The sequence below is a fragment of the Salmo salar genome, chromosome ssa13 (assembly GCF_905237065.1).
Source record: "Salmo salar chromosome ssa13, Ssal_v3.1, whole genome shotgun sequence".
Taxonomy (NCBI): Eukaryota; Metazoa; Chordata; class Actinopteri; order Salmoniformes; family Salmonidae; genus Salmo; species Salmo salar.
This window is the reverse complement of record NC_059454.1, coordinates 5,266,583-5,292,871: the sequence shown is the minus strand read 5'-3', so window position 1 is coordinate 5,292,871 and position 26,289 is coordinate 5,266,583. Positions and strand designations below refer to the sequence as shown.

General features: G+C 42.8%; 1 protein-coding gene across 1 annotated transcript in view; it reads left to right on the top strand.

Annotated features, from left to right (window-relative positions):
- The window catches only part of LOC106566316 (putative uncharacterized protein DDB_G0290521), an 86,969-nt gene that overhangs the window by 40,418 nt on the left and 20,262 nt on the right, over positions 1-26,289 (top strand). Inside the window, exon 4 of the mRNA XM_045692828.1 lies at positions 23,784-24,008. Within this exon, the coding sequence (XP_045548784.1) occupies positions 23,784-24,008 (225 nt within the window). The remainder of the gene's footprint in view (positions 1-23,783; positions 24,009-26,289) is intronic.

Below are 26,289 nucleotides of genomic sequence, written 5' to 3'. Positions count from 1 at the left end.
ACACATGTTGATGTAATACTATAGATGGCTGTAATCACATCTAGCTAAGTGGATGGGTCACTATTATCTAGACATGTTGATGTAATACTATAGATGGCTGTAATCACATCTAGCTAAGTGGATGGGTCACTATTATCTAGACATGTTGATGTAATACTATAGATGGCTGTAATCACATCTAGCTAAGTGGATGGGTCACTATTATCTAGACATGTTGATGTAATACTATAGATGGCTGTAATCACATCTAGCTAAGTGGATGGGTCTCTATTATCTAGACATGTTGATGTAAAACTATAGATGGCTGTAATCACCCCCCAGCCACATCTAGCTAAGTGGATGGGTCACTATTATCTAGACATGTTGATGTAATACAATAGATGGCTGTAATCACCCCCCAGCCACATCTAGCTAAGTGGATGGGTCACTATTATCTAGACATGTTGATGTAATACTATAGATGGCTGTAATCACATCTAGCTAAGTGGATGGGTCTATTATCTAGACATGTTGATGTAATACAATAGATGGCTGTAATCACATCTAGCTAAGTGGATGGGTCACTATTATCTAGACATGTTGATGTAATACTATAGATGGCTGTAATCACCCCCCAGCCACATCTAGCTAAGTGGATGGGTCTCTATTATCTAGACATGTTGATGTAATACTATAGATGGCTGTAATCACATCTAGCTAAGTGGATGGGTCTCTATTATCTAGACATGTTGATGTAATACAATAGATGGCTGTAATCACCCCCATCTAGCTAAGTGGATGGGTCTCTATTATCTAGACATGTTGATGTAATACTATAGATGGCTGTAATCACCCCCCAGACACATCTAGCTAAGTGGATGGGTCTCTATTATCTAGACAGCTAACAGTACGCTTTAACTTGAAATGAAAATGATTTTCTGACAAAATTAGAAATGTATAATATCTGAAAATGTTACTAGACTCTTCGCCCGTAAACATGGATGAACGGTTCACGGTAGACTGGAATCCCAATAACTAAGTAAAATATGGCATGTGTCGTTTCCATTTTGTTTGTAGCTACAGCTTATTTGGCCCGTTGAGTCAAATCACTCCGGTTCACACTGTGTGCAGAAAGTGGTCCATCAACTTTTTCCCCCACTGATCTTTTGTTGATAATGTCTTCTAGATTCAGGGCAGCGAAGTTGTTGAGAGTTGTAGCAACACTTTTTCAGATCTCCCTGCTGTTTTATTTAAAAAAAAAAAAAAGCCGCGGTAACAAGGATTATCTACACATACTGAGCAGCTCATGTTATAGACAGAAACACGCTACATGGCAGACCAATCAGAACTCATCTCTTGGCATGTCCAGCCCATTCATTATCTCAGTCAATCATGGGCTAGCGGGAAGGTTCCTGGCTTTTTCCATAGCTAAACCAACTTGGCTCGTAATTTAACAATTTTATTTGTATTTACAGATTGCATACAAGTTTTGTTATTAATGCACATGAATGTTAGCATTTCTGCCCAAAAAATATCAATTTTGATAAAAAAAAAAGATATGTTCAAATGCCTCTCCTCTGATTTAGTGACTATGCCTAGCTTCCTGAAACTGGTCACAAATTACCCCTGGCTTGCGCGAGAAGGCAGAGTGAGTCTCTGCCACTGGCGGTAGCAGCTTCTGGCAGGGCTTGTTGAGTTGACTACTTGTGCAATAAGACAGAGCGCCTCATTGCTGGTTGATGAATTTGACAATGAATGTACTAGGAAAATAGGTTTTTCCTCTACCACAGGACTGGATGAATGTTCAAGATTACTGATATATGAAACATGAAAACAGGTCATAATAAAAAATAATCATCATTAAATTCATTCGGGAATAATCTGTTAAAATACTTTGTCAGTCCTGTGTGGGAGTTCAGAAAAGTAATTTGTGGTTTTATGCTTCCGTCTATTGGACATATTTTTTCAGTGCCTTAAACAATGTGTTGATCAGACCATCAACACGTTTCTATAGCCAAGTTCACTGAAAAAGTTTATAGCGATCATTACTGAAGTAGTACTCAGAATGGCAAAATATAAAATATTTGTTAGTTCATTTTATCACTTTACAACCATAAAATAACCTTTTACAAGCATAGCAATGAATAATGCAACTGACGGTCCATGATCGTAAAAAACACCATACATTTAAGTATATCAACAAAAAAAACACTTTCTGAAGATGGGTAACATTATCTGACAGAGTAACATCCCCCTTTAAAGTGCCAATCTGCAGTTGAAAAAAATAACAAAGTGGCGCCACTGTTTTGGTAAAAAGCTGTGATGGGGCTGGAGAAATGTAACCACTAAAATGGATAGACAGAGTTATGGATGCAAGGACTGTGTTACGCTCGTCGTAAGGATGGGACCAAAATGCAGCGGGAATGTGTATACTCATCTTCTTTTATCGAGAAGGAACGTGAACACAACACAAAACAAAATAACAAACAATGACGACGAAGACAGTCCTGTCAGGCTAAACGCTAAACATGGAACAACTACCCACAAAAAAAAACATGAAAAAACACCCCAACTAAATAGGACCTTCAATTAGAGGCAATGAGAAACAGCTGCCTCCAATTGAAGGTCAAACCAATAAACTAAGCATAGAAATAGATAAACTAGACACAGACATAGAAATAGACTAACATAGAACATTGCCCAACAAACCCCGAAACACATTAAACAAACACCCCCTGCCACGTCCTGATCAAACTACAATAACAAATGGTCAGGACGTGACAGACTGACCATCTATGGTATAAAAATGTAGTTCTAACCATTTTTTAAAAAGACTTTACAGTGTTTGTTTACATTCACTTTGTTTACAAACGTTGGAATAAAACAAGCTTGTATTTTGGTTTCTGATAGAGAATGACAGTTGAACTAAGCTCATGAAGCATTTATAATTTATATTCTTATAAAAATCAATGGGTATATAGCATTCATTTATGAGTAACAAATTGGATGTGGATCCAAACATTGATGTAGAAACTACTGATTGGCCTTTAACATAAAAAACACAGACACTCTCGTAGTTATCAAAATAGCCTTTGCTTTGCTGAGCAGGTCGTTTTCAGGAGTGTGGTGACTGTCATCAGAAGAGTAGACCTGTGAATAATGAAAAGTTAATAAGTTATTGCCACGCTTTCACCTAGAGGCCTAGTTCAAACCACCACAACATTTTAAACACAAAAAGGCAAATGGTTGAAGATAAATAGTAAGCTGGTTAAATAAAAGACTGCTCTTAAAACCTTCAGACTACCGTTGTTGTTTTTGGGGGAATGTCCAATTTTCGCTCTCATTTTTGTTAACCATTCAGCAAATTTCAGGTCTGCTGAGTGCAAACTTTAACATTGTGAAAATTCTATGCAACTTCCAGTGCGTGTTTACTGTGAACACTGAGGCTGTACCCGCTTTAAGTTACAGTTTTACTGTGAACACTGAGGCTGTACCTGCTTTAAGTTACAGTTTTACTGTGAACACTGAGGCTGTACCTGCTTTAAGTTACAGTTTTACTGTGAACACTGAGGCTGTACCCGCTTTAAGTTACAGTTTTACTGTGAACACTGAGGCTGTACCCGCTTTAAGTTACAGTTTTACTGTGAACACTGAGGCTGTACCCGCTTTAAGTTACAGTTTTACTGGGAACACTGAGGCTGTACCCGCTTTAAGTTACAGTTTTACTGTGAACACTGAGGCTGTACCCGCTTTAAGTTACAGTTTTACTGTGAACACTGAGGCTGTACCCGCTTTAAGTTACAGTTTTACTGGGAACACTGAGGCTGTACCCGCTTTAAGTTACAGTTTTACTGTGAACACTGAGGCTGTACCCGCTTTAAGTTACAGTTTTACTGTGAACACTGAGGCTGTACCTGCTTTAAGTTACAGTTTTACTGTGAACACTGAGGCTGTACCCGCTTTAAGTTACAGTTTTACTGTGAACACTGAGGCTGTACCTGCTTTAAGTTAGTTTTAACAGTGGCCCAGTAGGCTACTGTGGCTATTTGATCATAATGTCGGACTACCAGAGAGGCCTACCATCAAAAACAATGGAGAGAATGCAGCCCATAACATTTTAACATGGAAATAGCTGTTCTATCATTCAGCCTACAGTAGCAGCCAATGTGTGGTGTTCAATGTAGGCCTACATTCCATGAGACTTCTGAAAAAAACATGCAGGACTTGACATTAACCTGTTTATCCCCGTGTCCTTCAGACAAGGAGGTGACTGAAAATGTTGTTGTGTTGTTTGATGCAAGAAACCACTTCACAAAATAAAATGCGTTATTATTCCCATACCATTATTACAGAGATTCAGACAAATTATGCTACCCTCTGCCTATTGGCTATTTAGCTTATTCCAGCCTGTCTCAAAATACAACACTGACCCTTTTAAGACAAAAAAATATATATCTTTACCTGACTTGCTTTTAAAAGCTGTCTAGAAATGTACACGTTTTGTGCTCTTGTAGGAAGCAATCACTCCCCTATTACGGACTACAAATTATCTATAACACTGGACTAATGACTCACTAAGTAGCAAAGGATATGAACAAAATGTACATATAGCTCTTACTTTGATCTCAAAACAAGCGCATCTATTCCTGACAGCTCATGCTGTAAACACAGTCCAGTTCAAAGTAAATGGCACAGATCCATATATGGCAATGGTCTATTTGCATATAGGTTCTACTGCAGCTTAGAGGGAACATTTCTCCAAATATATCACAAAATGGATGTATTTTTATGTTTTGAAGTTCTACACCCTTTTAAAACCAGGATAACCTATTCTTTCTAATGATGTAAGTTTGGGAAAAGTACTAAGCTGTGACCAATTGCTGTTAGTTCAAACTTTAAAAAAAATACAAAATGTACTCATGGAACTGAGGTCATCCCATTGTTTCCTATAGAGGTATACACAGGAGTATGTCTGTTCATTTCACAAAATATCCCCCCAAAATTTTTAAATTTAGATTTTTTGAAGTTAGACATTTTAATCAGCATAATCTTTGTAATGATATAAGTCTCGTGTCACGTCCTGACCAGTAAAAGGGGTTATTTGTCATTGTAGTTTGGTCAGGGCGTGGCAGGGGGTGTTTGTTTTGTGTGTTTCGGTGTTTTTGGGTTTAGGTTCTATGTTCTCTATTTCTATGTTTATATCTAGTTTTCTCTTTCTATGTTGGGTTTTTGGCAATGACCTCCAATTAGAGGCAGCTGGTTGTCGTTGTCTCTAATTGGAGGCCATATTTAGTTGTGCTTGTTTCACTTGTGTTTTTGTGGGTGGTTATTTTCTGTATAGCCTGTGTTGCCTTATGGAACTGTTTTGTCGTTTTGTTTATTTTGTTTAAGTGATATCTTTAAATAAATGAAGAAGATGAGCACTATACCCGCTGTGCCTTGGTCCAATCCTTACGACGCCTATGACATCTGGGCAGCGTACTCTGTTGTCATCAAAAGTTAGCATTTAAAATGTCAGAAAATACATATTATTGTTGGAATTCTGAGGCTGCCCCATTGTTTCTCTATGATAAAATTGTACACGGACATGTTTGTCTATTTCGCCAAATATCTCACAATGTGTATATTTCGATTTTTTTCATGTCAGACACCACTTTAATTTTTATTTAATTTTTTATTTCACCTTTATTTAACTAGGTAGGCTAGTTGAGAACAAGTTCTCATTTACAACTGCGACCTGGCCAAGATAAAGGAAAGCAGTGTGACACAGACAACAACACAGAGTTACCCATGGAATAACATGGAATAAACAATAAACAAGCCAATAACACAACAAACAAGTCAGTGACACAGTAGGAGAAAAAAAGAAAGTCTATATACAGTGTGTGCAAAAGGCACGAGGAGGTAAGGCAATAAATAGGCCATAGTAGCGAAGTAATTACAATTTAGCAGATTAACACTGGAGTGATAGATGAGCAGATGATGATGTGCAAGTAGTGATACTGTTGTGCAAAAGAGCAGAAAAGTAAATAAAAACAATATGGGGATGAGGTAGGTAGATTGGGTGGGCTATTAATCAGGATAATCTCTACATTCTAATGAAGCGTACTCTGCTGTTATCAATAGCTAGACCATTATCAATAGCTAGACCAGAAATAGTCAGAAGTTGCCATTTCTTTCCTACTTCCTCGTTATTACCATCGAGGTGCAGATATTTACTTTCTACACAAGTTGTTATTTATCAGTTTCGTCTTAAAGAACAGATTGTAGTGGTAAAATAAAAAAGGAGAATTTTTTTTGTGACGTTTAGGGGAAATGGAATTCTAAACATTACTCCAGTCAGAAGAGGCTCAGCGAAGGTTAGTTTCAATTCATTTGCTATGGCCTCGTTCTAGTGTTTCAGCTCAGCCATCGTTCTTTGGCCGTTTTTTCAGCCTTGGGTGACAGTGGAGGCTGCTGAGGGGAAGATGGCTCATAATAATGACTGAGCAAATGGAACGGCGTCAAACCATGTGTTTGATACCATTCCACTGATTCCGCTCCAGCCATTACCACGAGCCCTGTCCTCCCGAAATAAGCTGCTACCAACCTCCTGTGTTGGGTGAATTTTGACTCGTTCTATTGTCCAGCCTAGTCAACACAAAATTACAGGTCGGGTTACAGGTAATCTTTATTTCAAATGCGTTTTCACAGATGGGCAGATCTCACAAAGTCGGCTGGGAATTTCTCACAAACAAGCAAACCACACCAATAATATAGCTTGAGCTCTTCAGATGAGACCTTCATTCCTGGAAAAAACAAGCGTACCAATACATCATCAGGGTTTCAAAACGTGGGGCATGATGTATCATGGGAGTTGACCCCCCCCCTTTTCCTTTCCATTAGTCTGAAAACCATTTCTGTTCCTGGGAAAGAGGAACAATTCATCACTCCCAAAAGTGAGAAAATAACTATTGTTTAACTGGGCGACCATTGAAAATAAGGATGCATGACGATACGTAAGGGTTCATTATTATACCATGTGTACGTGCATATAGAAATGATTAATAGCTGGAGGTAAATAGTGGCTCACTATTCGGCAAGCACTGACTGGCTATCGCACTGTTTTGACCAATTTGTTATAACCCATTTAATAATGGTTTATAATGCATTTAATAACGATTAACCCTTTATAACCCCTTTACAAATGGAATCTTATTGTAAAATGTTACTGAGAAGGGGTTTCAATGTAATGTGGAAGGCTGTTCTGTAGGGAATTGGTGCTTAAACTTTCCCTCCAAATCCAACAACGTGTAGATATAACGTTTCCCTCAACGTAAATAGAACGTCTAGACTCTTAGGAACTTCTGTGAGTACGTTGGGACTTCTCTGTGAAGGTGATTATCTGCTGTAGCTGAACAGAACTGAACAGAACTGAACTGAACAGAACAGAACTGAACTGAACTGAACTGAACAGAACTGAACTGAACCGAACCGAGATTTATAAGGTACAGCTGTCGTCTTTCCAAGTGTCCCGGTTTTTACATGTGTTTTGGAAACGTGTTGTTCCTGTCATAACCTTGAGGACACTGCTGTTCCCAGGGTTAATTAGGGTAATTGTTGTGTTTCCTCAGATCCAACAATATAGAACGTCTGTCTCAGGAAATGAACGTCTGTATACAGTAGGAACATCTCCCTCTTGGGAAACGTCTGTGAGTCCATTGGGAGTTCTAGCCAGCAGGTTCTCTGTCTGAAGGTGTTTTTCTGTAAAATGCAGAAGACTGTGTATTCTCTGGTGTATTATCCAAAGACTTCAAACAGCATCCCTTCATATCCCTTCATCTTTTCATATCTGGGTCATGTTCACTAAGCACCAAACAGGGAAAAAGAACTGACTGAAACAGGGAAGGACTACCTGGGCTAATTAAATAAGAAATGCTAATTTTCTTTGTTCTCTGTTGTAAAACTTTTTACTACGGTGTGCTTTAATGATTACGAACCTGGAGTGTTTGACAACCCCTTTGATAAACATGGTTTTCATTGGTAAATAACAATCAAATCAAAATCAAATGCTGTTTGTCACATGAGCTGTATACAACAGGTGTAGACCTTACCGTGAAATGCTATGCATAGGTAATAAACAGCGAGTAGCAGCAGTGAAAATACAAAGGAGAATGGCTGTCAATGCAAATAGTGCAAATAGTAATTGTTCAGCAATGTAATATTCCGGTGGCCATTTGATTAATTGTTCAGCAGTCTTATGGCTTGGAGGTAGAAGCTGTTAAGGAGCCTTTTGGACCTAGACTTGGCGCTCCGGTACCACTTGCTGTCACAAAAAATGTCGTACTCCTCACAGAAAATGTCGTATGGGAGAGAATAGGACCAAGGCGCAGCAGGTTTGTGGATACTCATGCTTTTAATGGTAAAACGAAAGGGCATCCACAGGAAAAACAAAATAATAGACAGTACTCACGACACGAACAGTTTTGCAGGCTCACAAACGCAGTGCAAAAACAACTACCCACAAAACCAAGTGACAAACATACTCCTACATATATGACTCCCAATCAGGAACAACGATCCCCAGCTGTTCCTGATCAGGAGTCACAAGACCAACACAGAACATTCACACACACAAGACTGCCACGTCCTGACCCCAAAACTACTACAACAGCTTCATCTGCTGGTCAGGACGTGACACTTGCCGTGCGGGAGCAGAGAGAACAGTCTATGTCTTGGATGACTGCAATCTTTGACAATATTTTGGGCCTTCCTCTGACACCACCTAATATAGAGGTCCTGGATGGCAGGAAGCTTGGCCCCAGTGATGTACTGGGCCTCTGTAGTGCCTTGCAGTTGGAGGCCAGGTAGTTGCCATACCAGGTAGTGATGCAACCAGTCAGGATGCTCTCGATGGTGCAGCTGTATAACTTTTTGAGGATCTGAGGACCCATGCCATATCTTTTCAGTCTCCTGAGGGGGAATAGGCTTTGTTGTGCCCTCTTCACGACTGTCTTTGATGGTGTAGTTTGATGGTGATGTGGACACCAAGGAATTTGAAGCTCTCAACCTGCTCCACTACAGCACTGTCGATGAGAATGGGGGCATGCTCGGTCCTCCTTTTCCTGTAGTCCACAATCATCTCCTTTGTCTTGATCATGTTGAGGGAAAGGTTGTTATCCTGGCACCACATGGTCAGGTATCTGACCTCCTCCCTATAGGCTGTCTCATCGTTGTCGATGATCAGGCCTACCACTGTTGTGTCATCGGCAAACTTAATGATGGTGTTGGAGTCGTGCCTGGCCATGCAGTCATGAGTGAACAAGGAGTACAGGATGGGACTGATCACGCATCCCTGAGGGGACCACATGTTGAGGATCAGCATGGCAGATGTGTTGTTCCCTACCCTTACAACCTGGGGGCGGCCCGTCAGGAAGTCCAGGATCCAGTTGCAGAGGGAGGTGTTTAGTCCCAGGGTCCTTAGCCTAGTGATGAGCTTTGAGGGCACTATGTTGTTGAACGCTGAGCTGTAGTCAATGAACAGCATTCTGACATAGGTGTTCTTTTCTCCAGGTGGGAAAAGGCAGTGTGAAGTGCAATAGAGATTGCATCATCTGTGGATCTGTTAGGGCGATATTCAAATTGGAGTGGGTCTAGGTTTTCCTGGGATAATGGTGTTGATGTGAGCCATGACCAGCCTTTCAAAGCGCTTCATGGCTACAGACATGAGTGCTACGGATCGGTAGTCATTTAGGCAGGTTACCTTAGTGTTCTTGGGCACAGGGACTATGGTGATCTGCTTGAAACATGTTGGTATTACAGACTCAATCAGGGAAAGGTTGAACATGTCAGTGAAGACACTTGCCAGTTGGTCAGCACATGCTCGGAGTACACGTCCTGGTAATCCGTCTGGCCCTGCGGCCTTGTGTATGTTGACCTGTTTAAAGGTCTTACTCACATCGGCTACGGAGATCGTGATCACACAGTCGTTCAGAACAGCTAATGCTCCCATGCATGCTTCACTGTCGCTTGCCTCGAAGCGAGCACAGAAGTGATTTAGCTCATCTGGTAGGCTCGTGTCACTGGGCAGCTCGTGGCTGTGCTTCCCTTTGTAGTCTGTAACAGTTTGCAAGCCCTGCGACATCCGACGACCGTTGGAGCCGGTGTAGTACGATTGAGTCGGTGTAGTACGGTGTAGTACGATTGAGTCCTTTATTGACACTTTGCTGGTTTGATGGTGAGAGGGCATAGCGGGATTTCTTATAAGCTTCCAGGTTAGAGTCCCGCTCCTTGAAAGCGGCAGCTCTACCCTTTAGCTCAGTGCAGATGTTTCCTGTAATCCATGGCTTCTGGTTGGAGTATGTACGTACAGTCACTGTGGCAACGACGTAATCGATGCGCTTATTAATGAAGAACATATTCCAGTCTGTGCAAGCAAAACAGTCCTGTAGCGTAGCATCTGTGTCATCTGACCACTTCCGTTTTGAGCGAGTCACTGGTGCTTCCTGCTTTAGTTTTTGCTTGTAAGCAGGAATCATGAGGATAGAATTACAGTCAGATTTGCCAAATGGAGGGAGGGCTTTGTACGCCTCTCTGTGTGTGGAGTAAAGGTGGTCTAGAGTTTTTTTCCCCACTGGTTGCACATTTAACATGTTGGTAGAAATGAGGTAAAACGGATTTAAGTTTACCTGCATTAAAGTCCCCGGCCACTAGGAGCACCGCCTCTGGTTAAGCGTTTTCCTGTTTGCTTATGGCCTTATACAGCTGGTTGAGTGCGGTCTTAGTACCAGCATCGGTTTGTGGTGGTAAATAGACGGCTACGAATAATGTAGATGAAAACTCTCTAGGTAGATAGTGTGGTCTACAGCTTATCATGAGATATGGCAAATAAGTCTGGCTGCACAACCGATTGGCAAACTTATTGCAAATTGAGAAATCACGTGACTAACCTGAATAAAAAGAAGAAACTACAATATGAGACCTAAATAAAGAATTATATTAAAAAGCTTTGGAGCACCTTATATAAAATTCTGGGAAAAAAGGCAAACTCAGCTCCATCGTTCATTGAACCAGATGGCTCATTCATCACAAAACCCTCTGATATTGCCAACTACTTTAAGGATTTTTTAATTGGCAAGATTAGCAAACTTAGGCATGACATGCCAGCAACAAACGCTGACACTACACATCCAAGTATATCGGACCAAATTATGAAAGACAAGCATTGTCATTTTAAATTCCGTAAGGTTAGCGTGGAAGAGGTGAAAAAATTATTTCTGTCTATCAAAAATGACAAGCCACCGGGATGGATGGAAAATTACTGAGGATAATAGCAGACGATATTGCCACTCCTATTTGCCACATCTTCAATTTAAGCCTACTAGAGAGTGTGTGCCCTCAGGCTTGGAGGGAAGAAAAAGTCATTCCACTACCTAAGAATAATAAAGCCCGCTTTACTGGCTCAAATAGCCGACCAATCAGCTTGTTACCAACCCTTAGTAAACTTTTAGAAAAAATACTGTTTGACCAGATACAATGCTATTTTACAGTAATCAAATTGACAACAAACTTTCTGCATGCTTATACAGAAGGACATTCAACAAGCACAGCACTTACACAAATGACTGATGATTGGCTGAGAGAAATTGATGATTAAAAGATTGTGGAGGCTGTGTTGTTAGACTTCAGTGCGGTCTTTGACATTATCGATCATAGTCTGCTGCTGGCAAAACTTATGTGTTATGGCTTTACACCCCCTGCTATATTGTGGATAAAGAGTTACCTGTCTAACAGAACACAGAGTGTGTTCTTTAATGGAAGCCTCTCCAACATAATCCAGGTAGAATCAGGAATTCCTCAAGGCATCTGTCTAGGCCCATTATTTTTTCAATCTTTACTAATGACATGCCACTAACTTTGAGGAAAGCCAGAGTGTCTACGTGTGCGGAGGTCATAACGCACTAGTAAATGTCCCTGAGCCTGGAAATTGTTGATCTCCCCTTCTAGGATGGAGAAGCTGTCATTGTTAAAGTATGGGGATTCAATTGGGGGGATATAGGTAGCACACATGAGAAAAAAAATTATCTGTTGAGATCATTTCCTTATTAATTTCTATCCAGATGTAAAATGTTCCTGTTTTGACTAATTTAAAAGAGTGGGTTAGGTCTGCTCTATACCAAATTAGCATACCCCCTGAGTCTCTTCCCTGTTTCACACCTGGTAGTTTGGTGGATGGGACTGGGGGGGGGGGCTGTGAAACTCTCCTGCCATTGTTGGGCTCAAGAGTTTTCACACATCTGACTTCACACTTCAGTGCTAATTGAGGTGCCGCCAGGTCTGTGCTGTCCTAGCAGCTTGGTAGCTTAGTGAACTTATTTACTTTACTGCTTTATATAACAACATTACCTACAGATTATTGTCTTTTACTTTTTGACTTCAGAAGTAGCTTCATACTGAAAATGACTCACTCAGTTTTGTGTTGGATGGTATTTCCAGGTTCTGCTGTGTTTCTTCTGCAGGTTTTGGTTTGTGAGAAGTTGTTTCTTGATAGTCCTTGGTAGTAATAGTCCATTCAGGTAATTTTGTCGAAAATCAAGATTTTAGGTATTGTGGCAGACGGCAGGTCGAGGGGAGTGGTTCCACCCCCGAGCCTTCTATGGACTTCCAGCCCCAACGTGGCAAGGCTGTGGGTCGTTAAGCCAGGGAGTGCTTGGGGATAAAGGTGGGAGCAACCTGCACAAAGGCGCGAGAGAGGAGAGAGTCAAGTGCGTTATGAAAAGAAAGAGAGAGAGAGAGAGAGAGAGAGAGAGAGAGAGAGAGAGAGAGAGATGGGGAAGTCAGTCAGGTGTTCTGTCAGAGAGAGAGAGAGAGAGAGAGAGATGGGGAAGTCAGTCAGGTGTTCTGTCTGAGAGAGAGAGAGAGAGAGATTACCCGTTGTGACCTGGACTGTCGGACTACCTCCTTTGTGTATCGAACATGATTGGCTGAGGAACCGAGTGTGAGGATTACCCCTGGAATACAGAACGGACAACGAGAACGGCTTGTGGACTGTGATTGGTGATTGGTGAATTCACCCTTCTTTCCTTGTGTACAAAAATCCCTAATAAACTCCTCATTCTAGTTGTGCTACTGGTGCATGTTTTGTTATTAAACTTGGTGATGTGGAAACCCCACACCCTTGAGCTACAATATGGAATTTTGATTTGTCTCTCTACCTACCTATCTCTCTCTCTCTCTCTCTCTCTCTCTCTCTCGTTGGAGTGAGTCGGGAAGCAGGAGCGATTTGTGGGAGTGACAAATCATTTTCACCCTATTGTTTCTGTGTGTGCATATAGAGTTGTTTTAAGGTTATATTGTCTCACTATCACTAAGCACGTAATAGGGGTGGTGGGATCATTGAGGTTGGTTCTCTCTCAAGGGTGCAACCAGCGTGGAGGGGCTGGTTTTAATGACCACTCGTGGAGGTTTGGAGTTTGAAAAAACTTAGTTTGCGGGAACGGAGTGAAGATTCCCGCTGCGACAGGTTGTTCGGTGGAAGAATGTAGTTTAGCAGTGGGCGCTATCATTGGGTATGACGGCATAAAATCAGCCTAAAGGATGAATAGCACTGTAGTAATATTCTTAGATCCTATTGAAAAGGTGAATATGATAGTTGAGATAGTTGGTGTTGTGTTGCGGGGAGAAACAGACGTCAGTATTCCCTCGTATGAATCCGGCGAAGAAGAAAGTTATATTTTCTAATGTGCCACCATTTGTTAGAGATGAAGTGTTGGAGCAAGAGAGTTATCTCATCACAGTCAACTTTTATCTGCAATAAAAAAAAAAAAAGGTTATTTTTGGATGCAAATCTTCTTTGCCTGAAACATGTTGTATCTCATAGGAGATAAGTGCACATGATTTAAAAAAAATAAAAAATTTAAAAGGATACTGTCAAACTGAATTTAGCGTTCAGTTTCAAGATTGATGGGTTTTATTATGTGTTCTATGCGTCTACTGAATCAATGAAATGCTTTGGGTGTGGAAGAGAGGGGCATTTGGTGCGTAATTGTCCAGAGAACAAGCACGCAGAGCCCGGTTAGCAGCTCTAGCGCTGGTGCAGCTAAAGCACCACTGAGAAGGGATGAACAGGCTGAGGGTTCAGGAGAAGGGAGAAGGTGGGCAGATGTGGTGGGAGAAATAGAAAAAGGGAGCAATGTGGCTACGGGGGAAGTTGTGGTAGAGCAGGGAAAAGCGGGGGGGGGGGGTAGGTGAGACTGCGACTGAGGTCGGGGGGGGCTGGAGAATGAAAGCGGGGGTTCAGGAGGAGAGTGAAACAATGGAAAATGAAGCAGCTGTTTTCAAAGTACCCAGGAGGAAGAGGAAGAATTTAAGGAGTGATGAAGGTTCTAATTCTAAGAGGAAGGTAGAGATGATAATCAGTTGAGGATAAACAGGAAGTAGAGATGGAGTTTTCCTCTGGGGATGAGAGCGAGAGTGAGGCATCTGATGCATCACAACAAAAATAGCAAGAGAAATGGGGTGGAAGGGAGTAATGGGATTGAAAAAGAACGTCCATTTCTGAATTTGACAAAAGGTGAAGAAGTATATGCAGGATTATAATGTAACGGATTTATTTTCCTGAAAGTGAATTTATTGATTTAAATTGATTTAAATGATTAATTGTTTATTGAATCAGCAAAGTTTCTGATTGTAAAAAAATACGGGTGGAGTTTTGACAAACCCAGAAATCACTAGACTAAAGAAAGTGGTCACGAGAGTGAGGTAAATTCTAAAGGAAAGTAAAGAGTTCAGTCGCGGTCTTAACTCTTTAAAGAGATGTGTTTTCTGTCTCTTCCACTGTATTTTTTTTTTCTTCAGCCATGAGCAGTTTTAAGATTTCTTCTTTAAACGTAAATGGGGAGAGAGACGGGGGGGGGGGGGAAAGAGTTGTAGTGTATGAGTTAATAACGGGAAGGGACATAAGTTTTCGACAAGAAACGCATAGTAATATGGAAAATGGAAATAATGTGGCAAAAGGAGTGGGGGGGGGACAGTGGTGCGTAGTGATAAATAATCAAAAAGTGGGGGTGTGGCCATCCTGTTCTCAAAAGGTTTTTTGCCTTTGTCATATGAGGTTGAAGAGGTAGTTGAGAGGAGGTTATTAAAGTTAGAGATATGAAAACATCACTATGTGTTTAATACATGTATATTCCCCAGTATAGAGGTAGTTGAGAGGGTATGTTTTTTAGAGACATTATCAAATACTATTGAGAAATGTTATGCTGAGGATGATTATTTCTTGCTGGGGATTTTAACTGTACAGTCAGTGTGTCACGAGCCTGACCATAGAAAGCCCTTGGTTCTCTATGGTGTTGTAGGTCAGGGCGTGACTAGGGGGTGTTCTAGTCTTTTCATTTCTATGTTGGTGCTCTTAGTATGGTTCCCAATTAGAGGCAGCTGATGTTCGTCGTCTCTAATTGGGGATCATACTTAAGTTCTCCATTGTTCCCACCTGAGTTGTGGGATATTGTTTCAGTTAGTGCCTATGTGTGCGCTGTACTTCACGTTCGTTGGATGTTTTGTTGTTTCACTGTGAATTAAAATGATGTGGAACATCAACTCACGCTGCGCCTTGGTCCGCTCTGTACGACGAACGTGACACAGTGATTTAGATATAAATCCCAAAGAACCTCATACAGCCTCAAGGACTTTTTTTAAAAACACCTTATTGTAAAAGATATTTGGCGGAGTCAAAATGGAGGCACGAGACAGTACACATGGACTAATGAGTCAAAATGGAGGCACGAGACAGTACACATGGACTAATGAGTCAAAATGGAGGCACGAGTCAGAACACATGGGCTAATGAGTCAAAATGGAGGCACGAGACAGTACACATGGACTAATGAGTCAAAATGGAGGCACGAGACAGAACACATAGACTAATGAGTCAAAATGGAGGCACTAGACAGTACACATGGGCTAATGAGTCAAAAAGGAGGCACGAGACAGAACACATGGACTAATGATACAAAATGGAGGCACGAGTCAGAACACATGGTCTAATGTGAGAGAAACATTTGATATTTATTAAATTATGGAGCAACATGAGGTAGGAGACAGAACACATGGTCTAATGTGAGAGAGAACACCATCTCTATGGCCAGGTTAGATTAGGTTTTATTGTTTTGAGCATCAATCTCAGGTCTGTATAACAAGTGTGTTAACCCCAGTGGGATTTTCTGATCATTGTTTAATAACAGAGGTGGTGTACATTAACGCTGTAAAACCCACAAGTGCATACTGGCATTTTAATATAACTTTATTGAATGATGCTCACTTCAGGAAATGTTTTAGTTTTTTCTGGGAGAGGCTGGAGGTCTGAAGAGGATAGTTCTGTATCTCTTCAACACTTCTAGCCTCCTAGTTGTTTCTAATCCACTCTGGACTAGATGTAGCTGAGAGATTTTCTCTGTAGTCTATCCAAAGGTTGCTGTTAAACAAATTCACTATTTTCTAAACCTTGTCTGTTTAAAGTTTGACTTTCATTGCTTTTATCCCAGCCTTAAATTGTTCTTGGAATAAACAGGTAATAATATATAGAAACGGCAATAGAGGTCGCTATTTCACCTTCAAACTGCAGTTTCTACAAGAGAGAGAGAGACACAGTAATGTCTGATGGGAGCAGCTCAAATGGATGTCATATGTATAAAAAAAAAAATGACTAAGTCGCTTTGGATAAACGTCATATATTATTATTATTATTGTGATATTATATATTTATTATTATTATATCATCAATGTAAATGCGCTACTTTAGCACATAATGGTGAAACAATGCTTCCTCCTTCTCTCTACTGCAACATGATCCCTGTTTAGCTGTTCTGCTTGACTTAACCATGAAGATGAGAGATATCCTATTTAAGGTTATCGTTGAGATGTTCATTTGAAGCCCAGCTAGTGTTGTGATCTGTAAATGTGCCCTGAGCCTCTTTCTCTATACTCCCAAGTCTATTTACACCCCCAGCTAATCTGCATGTCTCTGCTATCCTCCCAAGCTTTACATAAAGGCCTTTAACATTTGGAAAAAAAGCACATCATGGCTTTGTGCTTTATACACAGGCAGGCAGGCACACACACACACACAAACACACATTCATAAACACACACACATGCACACACTGGCACGTACGCACACACAACCACACACACATACGCACGCAAACAAACACACAGGCACGCACGCACGCACTCACAAACAAACATACACACAAACACACACACATATACACAAACACGCACACACACACACGCACTAGGATGACTGAAATGACTGTGCTAGTTTGAGGACGATTATTCACATCTAGCTAGTGGTGACGTAAGATGTTTTCCAGAAGCATAGCTAGTGGTTAGATGTGTTCCAGAAACATAGCTAGTGGTTAGATGTGTTCCAGAAGCATAGCTAGTGGTTAGATGTGTTCCAGAAGCATAGCTAGTGGTTAGATGTGTTCCAGAAGCATAGCTAGTGGTTAGATGTGTTCCAGAAGCATAGCTAGTGGTTAGATGTGTTCCAGAAGCATAGCTAGTGGTTAGATGTGTTCCAGAAGCATAGCTAGTGGTTAGATGTGTTCCAGAAGCATAGCTAGTGGTTAGATGTGTTCCAGAAGCATAGCTAGTGGTTAGATGTGTTCCAGAAGCATAGCTAGTGGTTAGATGTGTTCCAGAAGCATAGCTAGTGGTTAGATGTGTTCCAGAAGCATAGCTAGTGGTTAGATGTGTTCCAGAAGCATAGCTAGTGGTTAGATGAGATCCAGAAGCATAGCTAGTGGTTAGATGTGTTCCAGAAGCATAGCTAGTGGTTACGAAGATGTGTTCCAGAAGCATAGCTAGTGGTACGTAAGATGTGTTCCAGAAGCATAGCTAGTGGTTAGATGTGTTCCAGAAGCATAGCTAGTGGTTAGAGATGTGTTCCAGAAGCATAGCTAGTGGTTAGATGTGTTCCAGAAGCATAGCTAGTGGTTAGATGTGTTCCAGAAGCATAGCTAGTGGTTAGATGTGTTCCAGAAGCATAGCTAGTGGTTAGATGAGTTCCAGAAGCATAGCTAGTGGTTAGATGTGTTCCAGAAGCATAGCTAGTGGTTACGTAAGATGTGTTCCAGAAGCATAGCTAGTGGTTACGTAAGATGAGTTCCAGAAGCATAGCTAGTGGTTAGATGTGTTCCAGAAGCATAGCTAGTGGTTACGTAAGATGTGTTCCAGAAGCATAGCTAGTGGTTAGATGTGTTCCAGAAGCATAGCTAGTGGTTAGATGTGTTCCAGAAGCATAGCTAGTGGTTAGATGTGTTCCAGAAGCATAGCTAGTGGTTACGTAAGATGTGTTCCAGAAGCATAGCTAGTGGTTACGTAAGATGTGTTCCAGAAGCATAGCTAGTGGTTAGATGTGTTCCAGAAGCATAGCTAGTGGTTAGATGTGTTCCAGAAGCATAGCTAGTGGTTAGATGTGTTCCAGAAGCATAGCTAGTGGTTAGATGTGTTACAGAAGCATAGCTAGTGGTTAGATGTGTTACAGAAGCATAGCTAGTGGTTAGATGTGTTCCAGAAGCATAGCTAGTGGTTAGATGTGTTCCAGAAGCATAGCTAGTGGTTAGATGTGTTCCAGAAGCATAGCTAGTGGTTAGATGTGTTCCAGAAGCATAGCTAGTGGTTAGATGTGTTCCAGAAGCATAGCTAGTGGTTAGATGTGTTCCAGAAGCATAGCTAGTGGTTAGATGTGTTCCAGAAGCATAGCTAGTGGTTAGATGTGTTCCAGAAGCATAGCTAGTGGTTAGATGTGTTCCAGAAGCATAGCTAGTGGTTAGATGTGTTCCAGAAGCATAGCTAGTGGTTAGATGTGTTCCAGAAGCATAGCTAGTGGTTAGATGAGTTCCAGAAGCATAGCTAGTGGTTAGATGTGTTCCAGAAGCATAGCTAGTGGTTACGTAAGATGTGTTCCAGAAGCATAGCTAGTGGTGACGTAAGATGTGTTCCAGAAGCTTAGCTAGTGGTTAGATGTGTTCCAGAAGCATAGCTAGTGGTTACGTAAGATGTGTTCCAGAAGCATAGCTAGTGGTTAGATGTGTTCCAGAAGCATAGCTAGTGGTTAGATGTGTTCCAGAAGCATAGCTAGTGGTTAGATGTGTTCCAGAAGCATAGCTAGTGGTTAGATGTGTTCCAGAAGCATAGCTAGTGGTTAGATGTGTTCCAGAAGCATAGCTAGTGGTTACGTAAGATGTGTTCCAGAAGCATAGCTAGTGGTTACGTAAGATGTGTTCCAGAAGCATAGCTAGTGGTTAGATGTGTTCCAGAAGCATAGCTAGTGGTTAGATGTGTTCCAGAAGCATAGCTAGTGGTTAGATGTGTTCCAGAAGCATAGCTAGTGGTTAGATGTGTTACAGAAGCATAGCTAGTGGTTAGATGTGTTCCAGAAGCATAGCTAGTGGTTAGATGTGTTCCAGAAGCATAGCTAGTGGTTAGATGTGTTCCAGAAGCATAGCTAGTGGTTAGATGTGTTCCAGAAGCATAGCTAGTGGTTAGATGTGTTCCAGAAGCATAGCTAGTGGTTAGATGTGTTCCAGAAGCATAGCTAGTGGTTAGATGTGTTCCAGAAGCATAGCTAGTGGTTAGATGTGTTCCAGAAGCATAGCTAGTGGTTAGATGTGTTCCAGAAGCATAGCTAGTGGTTAGATGTGTTCCAGAAGCATAGCTAGTGGTGACGTAAGATGTGTTCCAGAAGCATAGCTAGTGGTTAGATGTGTTCCAGAAGCATAGCTAGTGGTTAGATGTGTTCCAGAAGCATAGCTAGTGGTTAGATGTGTTCCAGAAGCATAGCTAGTGGTTAGATGTGTTCCAGAAGCATAGCTAGTGGTTAGATGTGTTCCAGAAGCATAGCTAGTGGTTAGATGTGAATTGTGAAAAACTGAGTTTAAATGTATTTGGCTAAGGTGTATGTAAACTTCTGACTTCAACTGTATGTTTCTATAACATATTTCTATAGCTGCAGGTATATATTGATAACATATTTCTATAGCAGCAGGTATATATTGATAACATATTTCTACAGCAGCAGATATATATTGCTATAATATATTTCTACAGCAGCAGATATATATTGCTATAACATATTTCTACAGCAGCAGGTATATATTTCTATAACATATTTCTACAGCAGCAGGTATATATTTCTATAACATATTTCTACAGCAGCAGGTATATATTTCTATAACATATTTCTACAGCAGCAGGTATATATTTCTATAACATATTTCTATAGCAGCAGGTATATATTTCTATAACATGTTTCTATAGCAGCAGGTATATATTTCTGTAACATATTTCTATAGCAGCAGGTATATATTTCTATAACATATTTCTATAGCAGCATATATTTCTATAACATATTTCTATAGCAGCAGGTATATATTTCTATAACATATTTCTATAGCAGCAGGTATATATTTCTACTGCAGCAGGTATATATTTCTATAACATATTTCTATAGCAGCAGGTATATATTTCTACTGCAGCAGGTATATATTTCTATAACATATTTCTAAAGCAATAAGTATATTTTCATACAGCAGCAGGTATACATTTCTATAACATATTTCTAAAGTAACAGGTATATATTTCTACAGCAGCAGGTATATATTTCTACTGCAGCGGGTATATATTTCTATAACGTATTTCTACTGCAGCAGGTATATATTTCTATAACATATTTCTAAAGCAACAAGTATATATTTCGACAGTAGCAGGTATATATCTATAAAATATTTCTATAGCTGCAGGTACAGTTGAAGTCGGAAGCTTACATACACATATTTCTTGTTGACAATCTATAGTTTTGGCAAGTCAGTTAGGACATCTACTTTGTGCATGACACAAGTCATTTTTCCAACAATTGTTTACAGACAGAGTATTTCACTTATAATTCACTGTATCACAATTCCAGTGGGTCAGAAGTTTACATACACTAAGTTGACTGTGTCTTTAAACAGCTTGGAAAATTCCAGAAAATGATGTCATGGCTTTAGAAGCTTCTGATAGGATAATTTACATAATTTGAGTCAATTGGAGGTGTACCTGTGGATGTATTTCAAGGCCTACCTTCAAACTCAGTGCATCTTTGCTTGACATCATGGGAAAATCAAAAGAAATCAGCCAAGACCTCAGAAAGAAAAGTGTAGACCTCCACAAGTCTGGTTCATCCTTGGGAGCAATTTCCAAATGCCTGAAGGTACCACGTTCATCTGTACAAACAATGGTACGCAAGTATAAACACCATGGGTCCACATAGCCATCATACCGCTCAGGAAGGAGATGCGTTCTGTCTCCTAGAGATGAACGTACTTTGGTGCAAAAAGTGCAAATCAATCCCAGAACAACAGCAAAGGACCTTGTGAAGATGCTGGAGGAAACAGGTACAAAAGTATCTATATCGACAGTAAAACGAGTCCTATATCGACATAACCTGAAAGGCCACTCAGCAAGGAAGAAGCCACTGCTCCAAAACCGGAATAAAAAAGCCAGACTACGGTTTGCAACTGCACATGGGGACAAAGATCGTACTTTTTGGAGAAATGTCTTCTTGTCTGGTGAAACAAAAATAGAACTGTTTGGCCATAATGACCAATGTTATGTTTGGAGGAAAAAGGGGGAGGCTTGCAAGCCGAAGAACACCATCCCAACCGTGAAGCATGGGGGTGGCAGCATCATGTTGTGGGGGTGCTTTGCTGCAGGAGGGACTGGTGCACTTCACAAAATAGATGGCATCATGAGGGCGGAAAATTATGTGGATATATTGAAGCAACATCTCAAGACATTAGTCAGGAAGTTAAAGCTTGGTCGCAAATGGGTCTTCCAAAATGGACAATGACCACAAGCATACTTCCAAAGTTGTGGCACAATGGCTTAAGGACAACAAAGTCAAGGTATTGGAGTGACCATCACAAAGTGTCACGGTTGTCGTAGGGTAAAGTGGACCAAGACGCAGCGGGGAAATGTGCACTCATCTTCTTTTTATTTAAATGGACAAAGAAGCTGAACCAAAATATATATATTATATCAGTATATCACCTATCTGTCCTGTAGATATATATTATATCAGTATATCACCTATCTGTCCTGTAGATATATATTATATCAGTATATCACCTATCTGTCCTGTAGATATATATATTATATCAGTATATCACCTATCTGTCCTGTAGATATATATTATATCAGTTTATCACCTATCCTATAGACATTATATCAGTTTATACGACGGGTGTGTCTAATCCTGGATGCTGATTGGTGAAAACCACATTCCAGCCAGTGTCTAATCCACAAGTCACCAATCAATGATGTCAGAATGCTTATTTACTCTGTTCCAGTGGACTCCACAATCGACTCTCTCGTCTAGCCCAGCCGAGCAATTTATAAAAAACATAAAGTATATCAGCATATCACCTATCCAATAGACATATAGTACATCACTGTACTTCATACATCTCTTAACCTGCTCTTTGTGTGTACTGTACTCTGCTAACTGTTTCAAAGCTAGCTGCTCTTGCTATGCTTATATACCACTGTGTGCTACAGCTGTTAACCCTGTCCTGGTTTAGGACTGGTTGCTGTGTGCTTTTGTGTCCTGGTTTAGGACTGGTTGCTGTGTGCTACAGCTGTTAACTCTGTCCTGGTTTATGGCTGGTTACTGTGTGCCTTTCTGTCCTGGTTTATGGCTAGGGACTGTGTGCTACAGCTGTTAACTCTGTCCTGGTTTATGGCTGGGTACTGTGTGCCTTTCTATCCTGGTTTATGACTGGGTACTCTGTGCCTTTATATCCTGGTTTATGGCTGGGGACTGTGTGCCTTTGTGTCCTGGTTTATGGCTGGGGACTGTGTGCCTTTCTGTCCTGGTTTATGGCTGGGGACTGTTTGCCTTTCTGTCCTGGTTTATGGCTGGGTACTGTGTGCCTTTCTGTCCTGGTTTATGGCTGGTTACTGTGTGCCTTTCTGTCCTGGTTTATGACTGGTTACTGTGTGCCTTACTGTCCTGGTTTATGGCTGGGGACTGTGTGCCTTTGTGTCCTGGTTTATGGCTGGGGACTGTGTGCCTTTCTGTCCTGGTTTATGGCTGGGTACTGTGTGCCTTTCTGTCCTGGTTTATGGCTGGGTACTGTGTGCCTTTCTGTCCTGGTTTATGGCTGGGGACTGTGTGCCTTTCTGTCCTGGTTTATGGCTGGGTACTGTGTGCCTTTGTGTCCTGGTTTATGGCTGGGTACTGTGTGCCTTTCTGTCCTGGTTTATGACTGGGGACTGTGTGCCTTTCTGTCCTGGTTTATGGCTGGGGACTGTGTGCCTTTCTGTCCTGGTTTATGGCTGGGTACTGTGTGCCTTTCTGTCCTGGTTTATGGCTGGGTACTGTGTGCCTTTCTGTCCTGGTTTATGGCTGGTTGCTGTGTGCCTTTCTGTCCTGGTTTATGGCTGGGTACTGTGTGCCTTTCTGTCCTGGTTTATGGCTGGGTACTGTGTGCCTTTCTGTCCTGGTTTATGGCTGGATACTGTGTGCCTTTCTGTCCTGGTTTATGACTGGTTACTGTGTGCCTTTCTGTCCTGGTTTATGACTGGTTACTGTGTGCCTTTCTGTCCTGGTTTATGACTGGTTACTGTGTGCCTTTGTGTCTGTCATCTGCTCTTTTCTGTTGCTTTCTTGACTTGATTTTTTTCTCTCTCCCTCTCTCTTGCTCTGTCTCTGTCTGTCTCTCTTTCTCCCCCCCCTTCTCTCTCTCTCTCTCTCTCTCTCTCTCTCTCTCTCTCTCTGTCAGGTCACCACCTTATTCCGCTTGTTGTGCTACTTCTTCTCGTTCCAATCCACCTACCACCACCTCCGTCACTACTCCTGTTCCTAGTCCTACCTCCTCTCTCCACAGCAGCCTGACAGCTAACAGTCAGTCCAGCTCCACCCTCCACCAGTACTGTTGCCCTGCCCGGCTGCTCCTGCCAAAGCCGCATTGCGCCCTCTCTTCATCCAGGCACTCCGACCAGGCAAGGTAAGGGCCTGAGTATACCCACTATAAAGTAGGCCCACACTCCTCTCCTCCTCTCCTCCACTCCTCCACTCCTCTCCTCCTCTCCTCTCCTCCACTCCTCCCCTCCTTTCCTTTCCTCCACTCCTCTCCTCCTCTCCTCCACTCCTCTCCTCCTCTCCTCTCCTCTCCTCCACTCCTCGCCTCTCCTCCTCTCCTCTCCTCTCCTCCACTCCTCTACTCCTCTCCTCCTCTCCTCTCCTCCACTCCTCTCCTCCATTCCTCTCCTCCACTCCTCTCCTCTCCTCCACTCCTCCTCTTCTCTACTCCACTCCTCTCCTCCTCTCCTTTCCTCTCCTCCACTCCTCTCCTCCCCTCCATTCCTCTCCTCCACTCCTCTCCTCCACTCTCTCCTCCATCCTCTCCTCCACTCCTCTCCTCCCCTCCATTCCTCTCCTCCACTCCTCTCCTCTCCTCCACTCCTCCTCTTCTCTACTCCACTCCTCTCCTCCTCTCCTTTCCTCTCCTCCACTCCTCCCCTCCATTCCTCTCCTCCACTCCTCTCCTCCCCTCCACTCCTCTCCTCCACTCCTCTCCTCTCTCCTCCTCTCCTCCACTCCTCTCCTCCCCTCCATTCCTCTCCTCCACTCCTCTCCTCCACTCCTCTCCTCCTCTCCTCTCCTCCACTCCTCCACTCCTCTCCTCTCCTCTCTCCTCCTCTTCTGCATTCCTCTCCTCCACTCCTCTCCTCCTCTCCTCCACTCCTCTCCTCCTCTCCTCTCCTCTCCTCCACTCCTCCTCTCCTCCACTCCTCTCCTCCACTCCTCTCCTCTCTCCTCCTCTCCTCCACTCCTTTCCTCCACTCCTCCACTCCTCTCCTCCACTCCTCCTCTCCTCCACTCCTCTCCTCTCCTCCATTCTTCTCCTCTCCTCCACTCCTCTCCTCTCTCCTCCTCTCCTCCACTCCTTTCCTCCACTCCTCCACTCCTCTCCTCCACTCCTCCTCTCCTCCACTCCTCTCCTCTCCTCCATTCTTCTCCTCTCCTCCACTCCTCTCCTCAACTCTACTCCTTTCCTCCACTCCTCTCCTCCTCTCCTCCACTCCTCTCCTCCACTCCTCCTCCTCTCCTCCACTCCTCTCCTCCACTCCTCTCCTCTCTCCTCCTCTCCTCCATTCCTCTCCTCCACTCCTCTCCTCCTCTCCTCTCCTCCACTCCTCCTCTCCTCCTCTCCTCTCCTCAGCTCCTCTCCTACACTCCTCTCCTCTCTCCTCCACTCCTCTCCTCCACTCCTTTCCTCCACTCCTCCACTCCTCTCCTCCACTCCTCTCCTCTCTCCTCCTCTCCTCCACTCCTCTCCTCCTCTCCTTTCCTCCACTCCTCTCCTCCTTTCCTCTCCTCTCCTCCACTCCTCTCCTCTCCTCTCCTCCATTCTTCTCCTCCACTCCTCTCCTCAACTCCACTCCTTTCCTCCACTCCTCTCCTCCACGCCTCCTCTCCTCTCCTCCACTCCTCTCCTCCATTCCTCTCCTCTCTTCATCCAGGCACTCCGACCAGGCAAGGTAAGGCCTGAGTATACCCACTATAAAGTAGGCCCACACTCCTCTCCTCCTCTCCTCCTCTCCTCCACTCCTCCACTCCTCTTCTCCTCTCCTCCACTCCTCTCCTCCCCTCCTTTCCTTTCCTCCACTCCTCTCCTCCTCTCCTCTCCTCCACTCCTAGCCTCTCCTCCTCTCCTCTCCTCTCCTCTCCTCCACTCCTCCTCTCCTCTCCTCGCCTCTCCTCATCTACTCCTCCTCTCCTCTCCTCCACTCCTCTCCTCCATTCCTCTCCTCCACTCCTCTCCTCCTCTCCTCCTCTCCTCTCCTCCACTCCTCTCCTCCTCCACTCTCCTCACCTCCTCTCCTCCCCTCCTTTCCTTTCTTCCACTCCTCCTCTCCTCTCCTCCACTCCTCCTCTTCTCTACTCCACTCCTCTCCTCCTCTCCTTTCCTCTCCTCCACTCCTCTCCTCCACTCATCTCCTCCTCTCCTCCACTCCTCTCCTCCACTCCTCTCCTCCACTCCTCTCCTCCACTCCTCTCCTCTCTCCTCCTCTCCTCCACTCCTCTCCTCCACTCCTTTCCTCCACTCCTCTCCTCCAATCCTCTCCTCCCCTCCATTCCTCTCCTCCACTCCTCTCCTCCACTCCTCTCCTCCTCTCCTCCACTCCTCTCCTCCACTCCTCCTCTCCTCCACTCCTCTCCACCACACCTCTCCTCTCCTCTCTCCTCCTCTCCTCCACTCCTCTCCTCCACTCCTCCTCTCC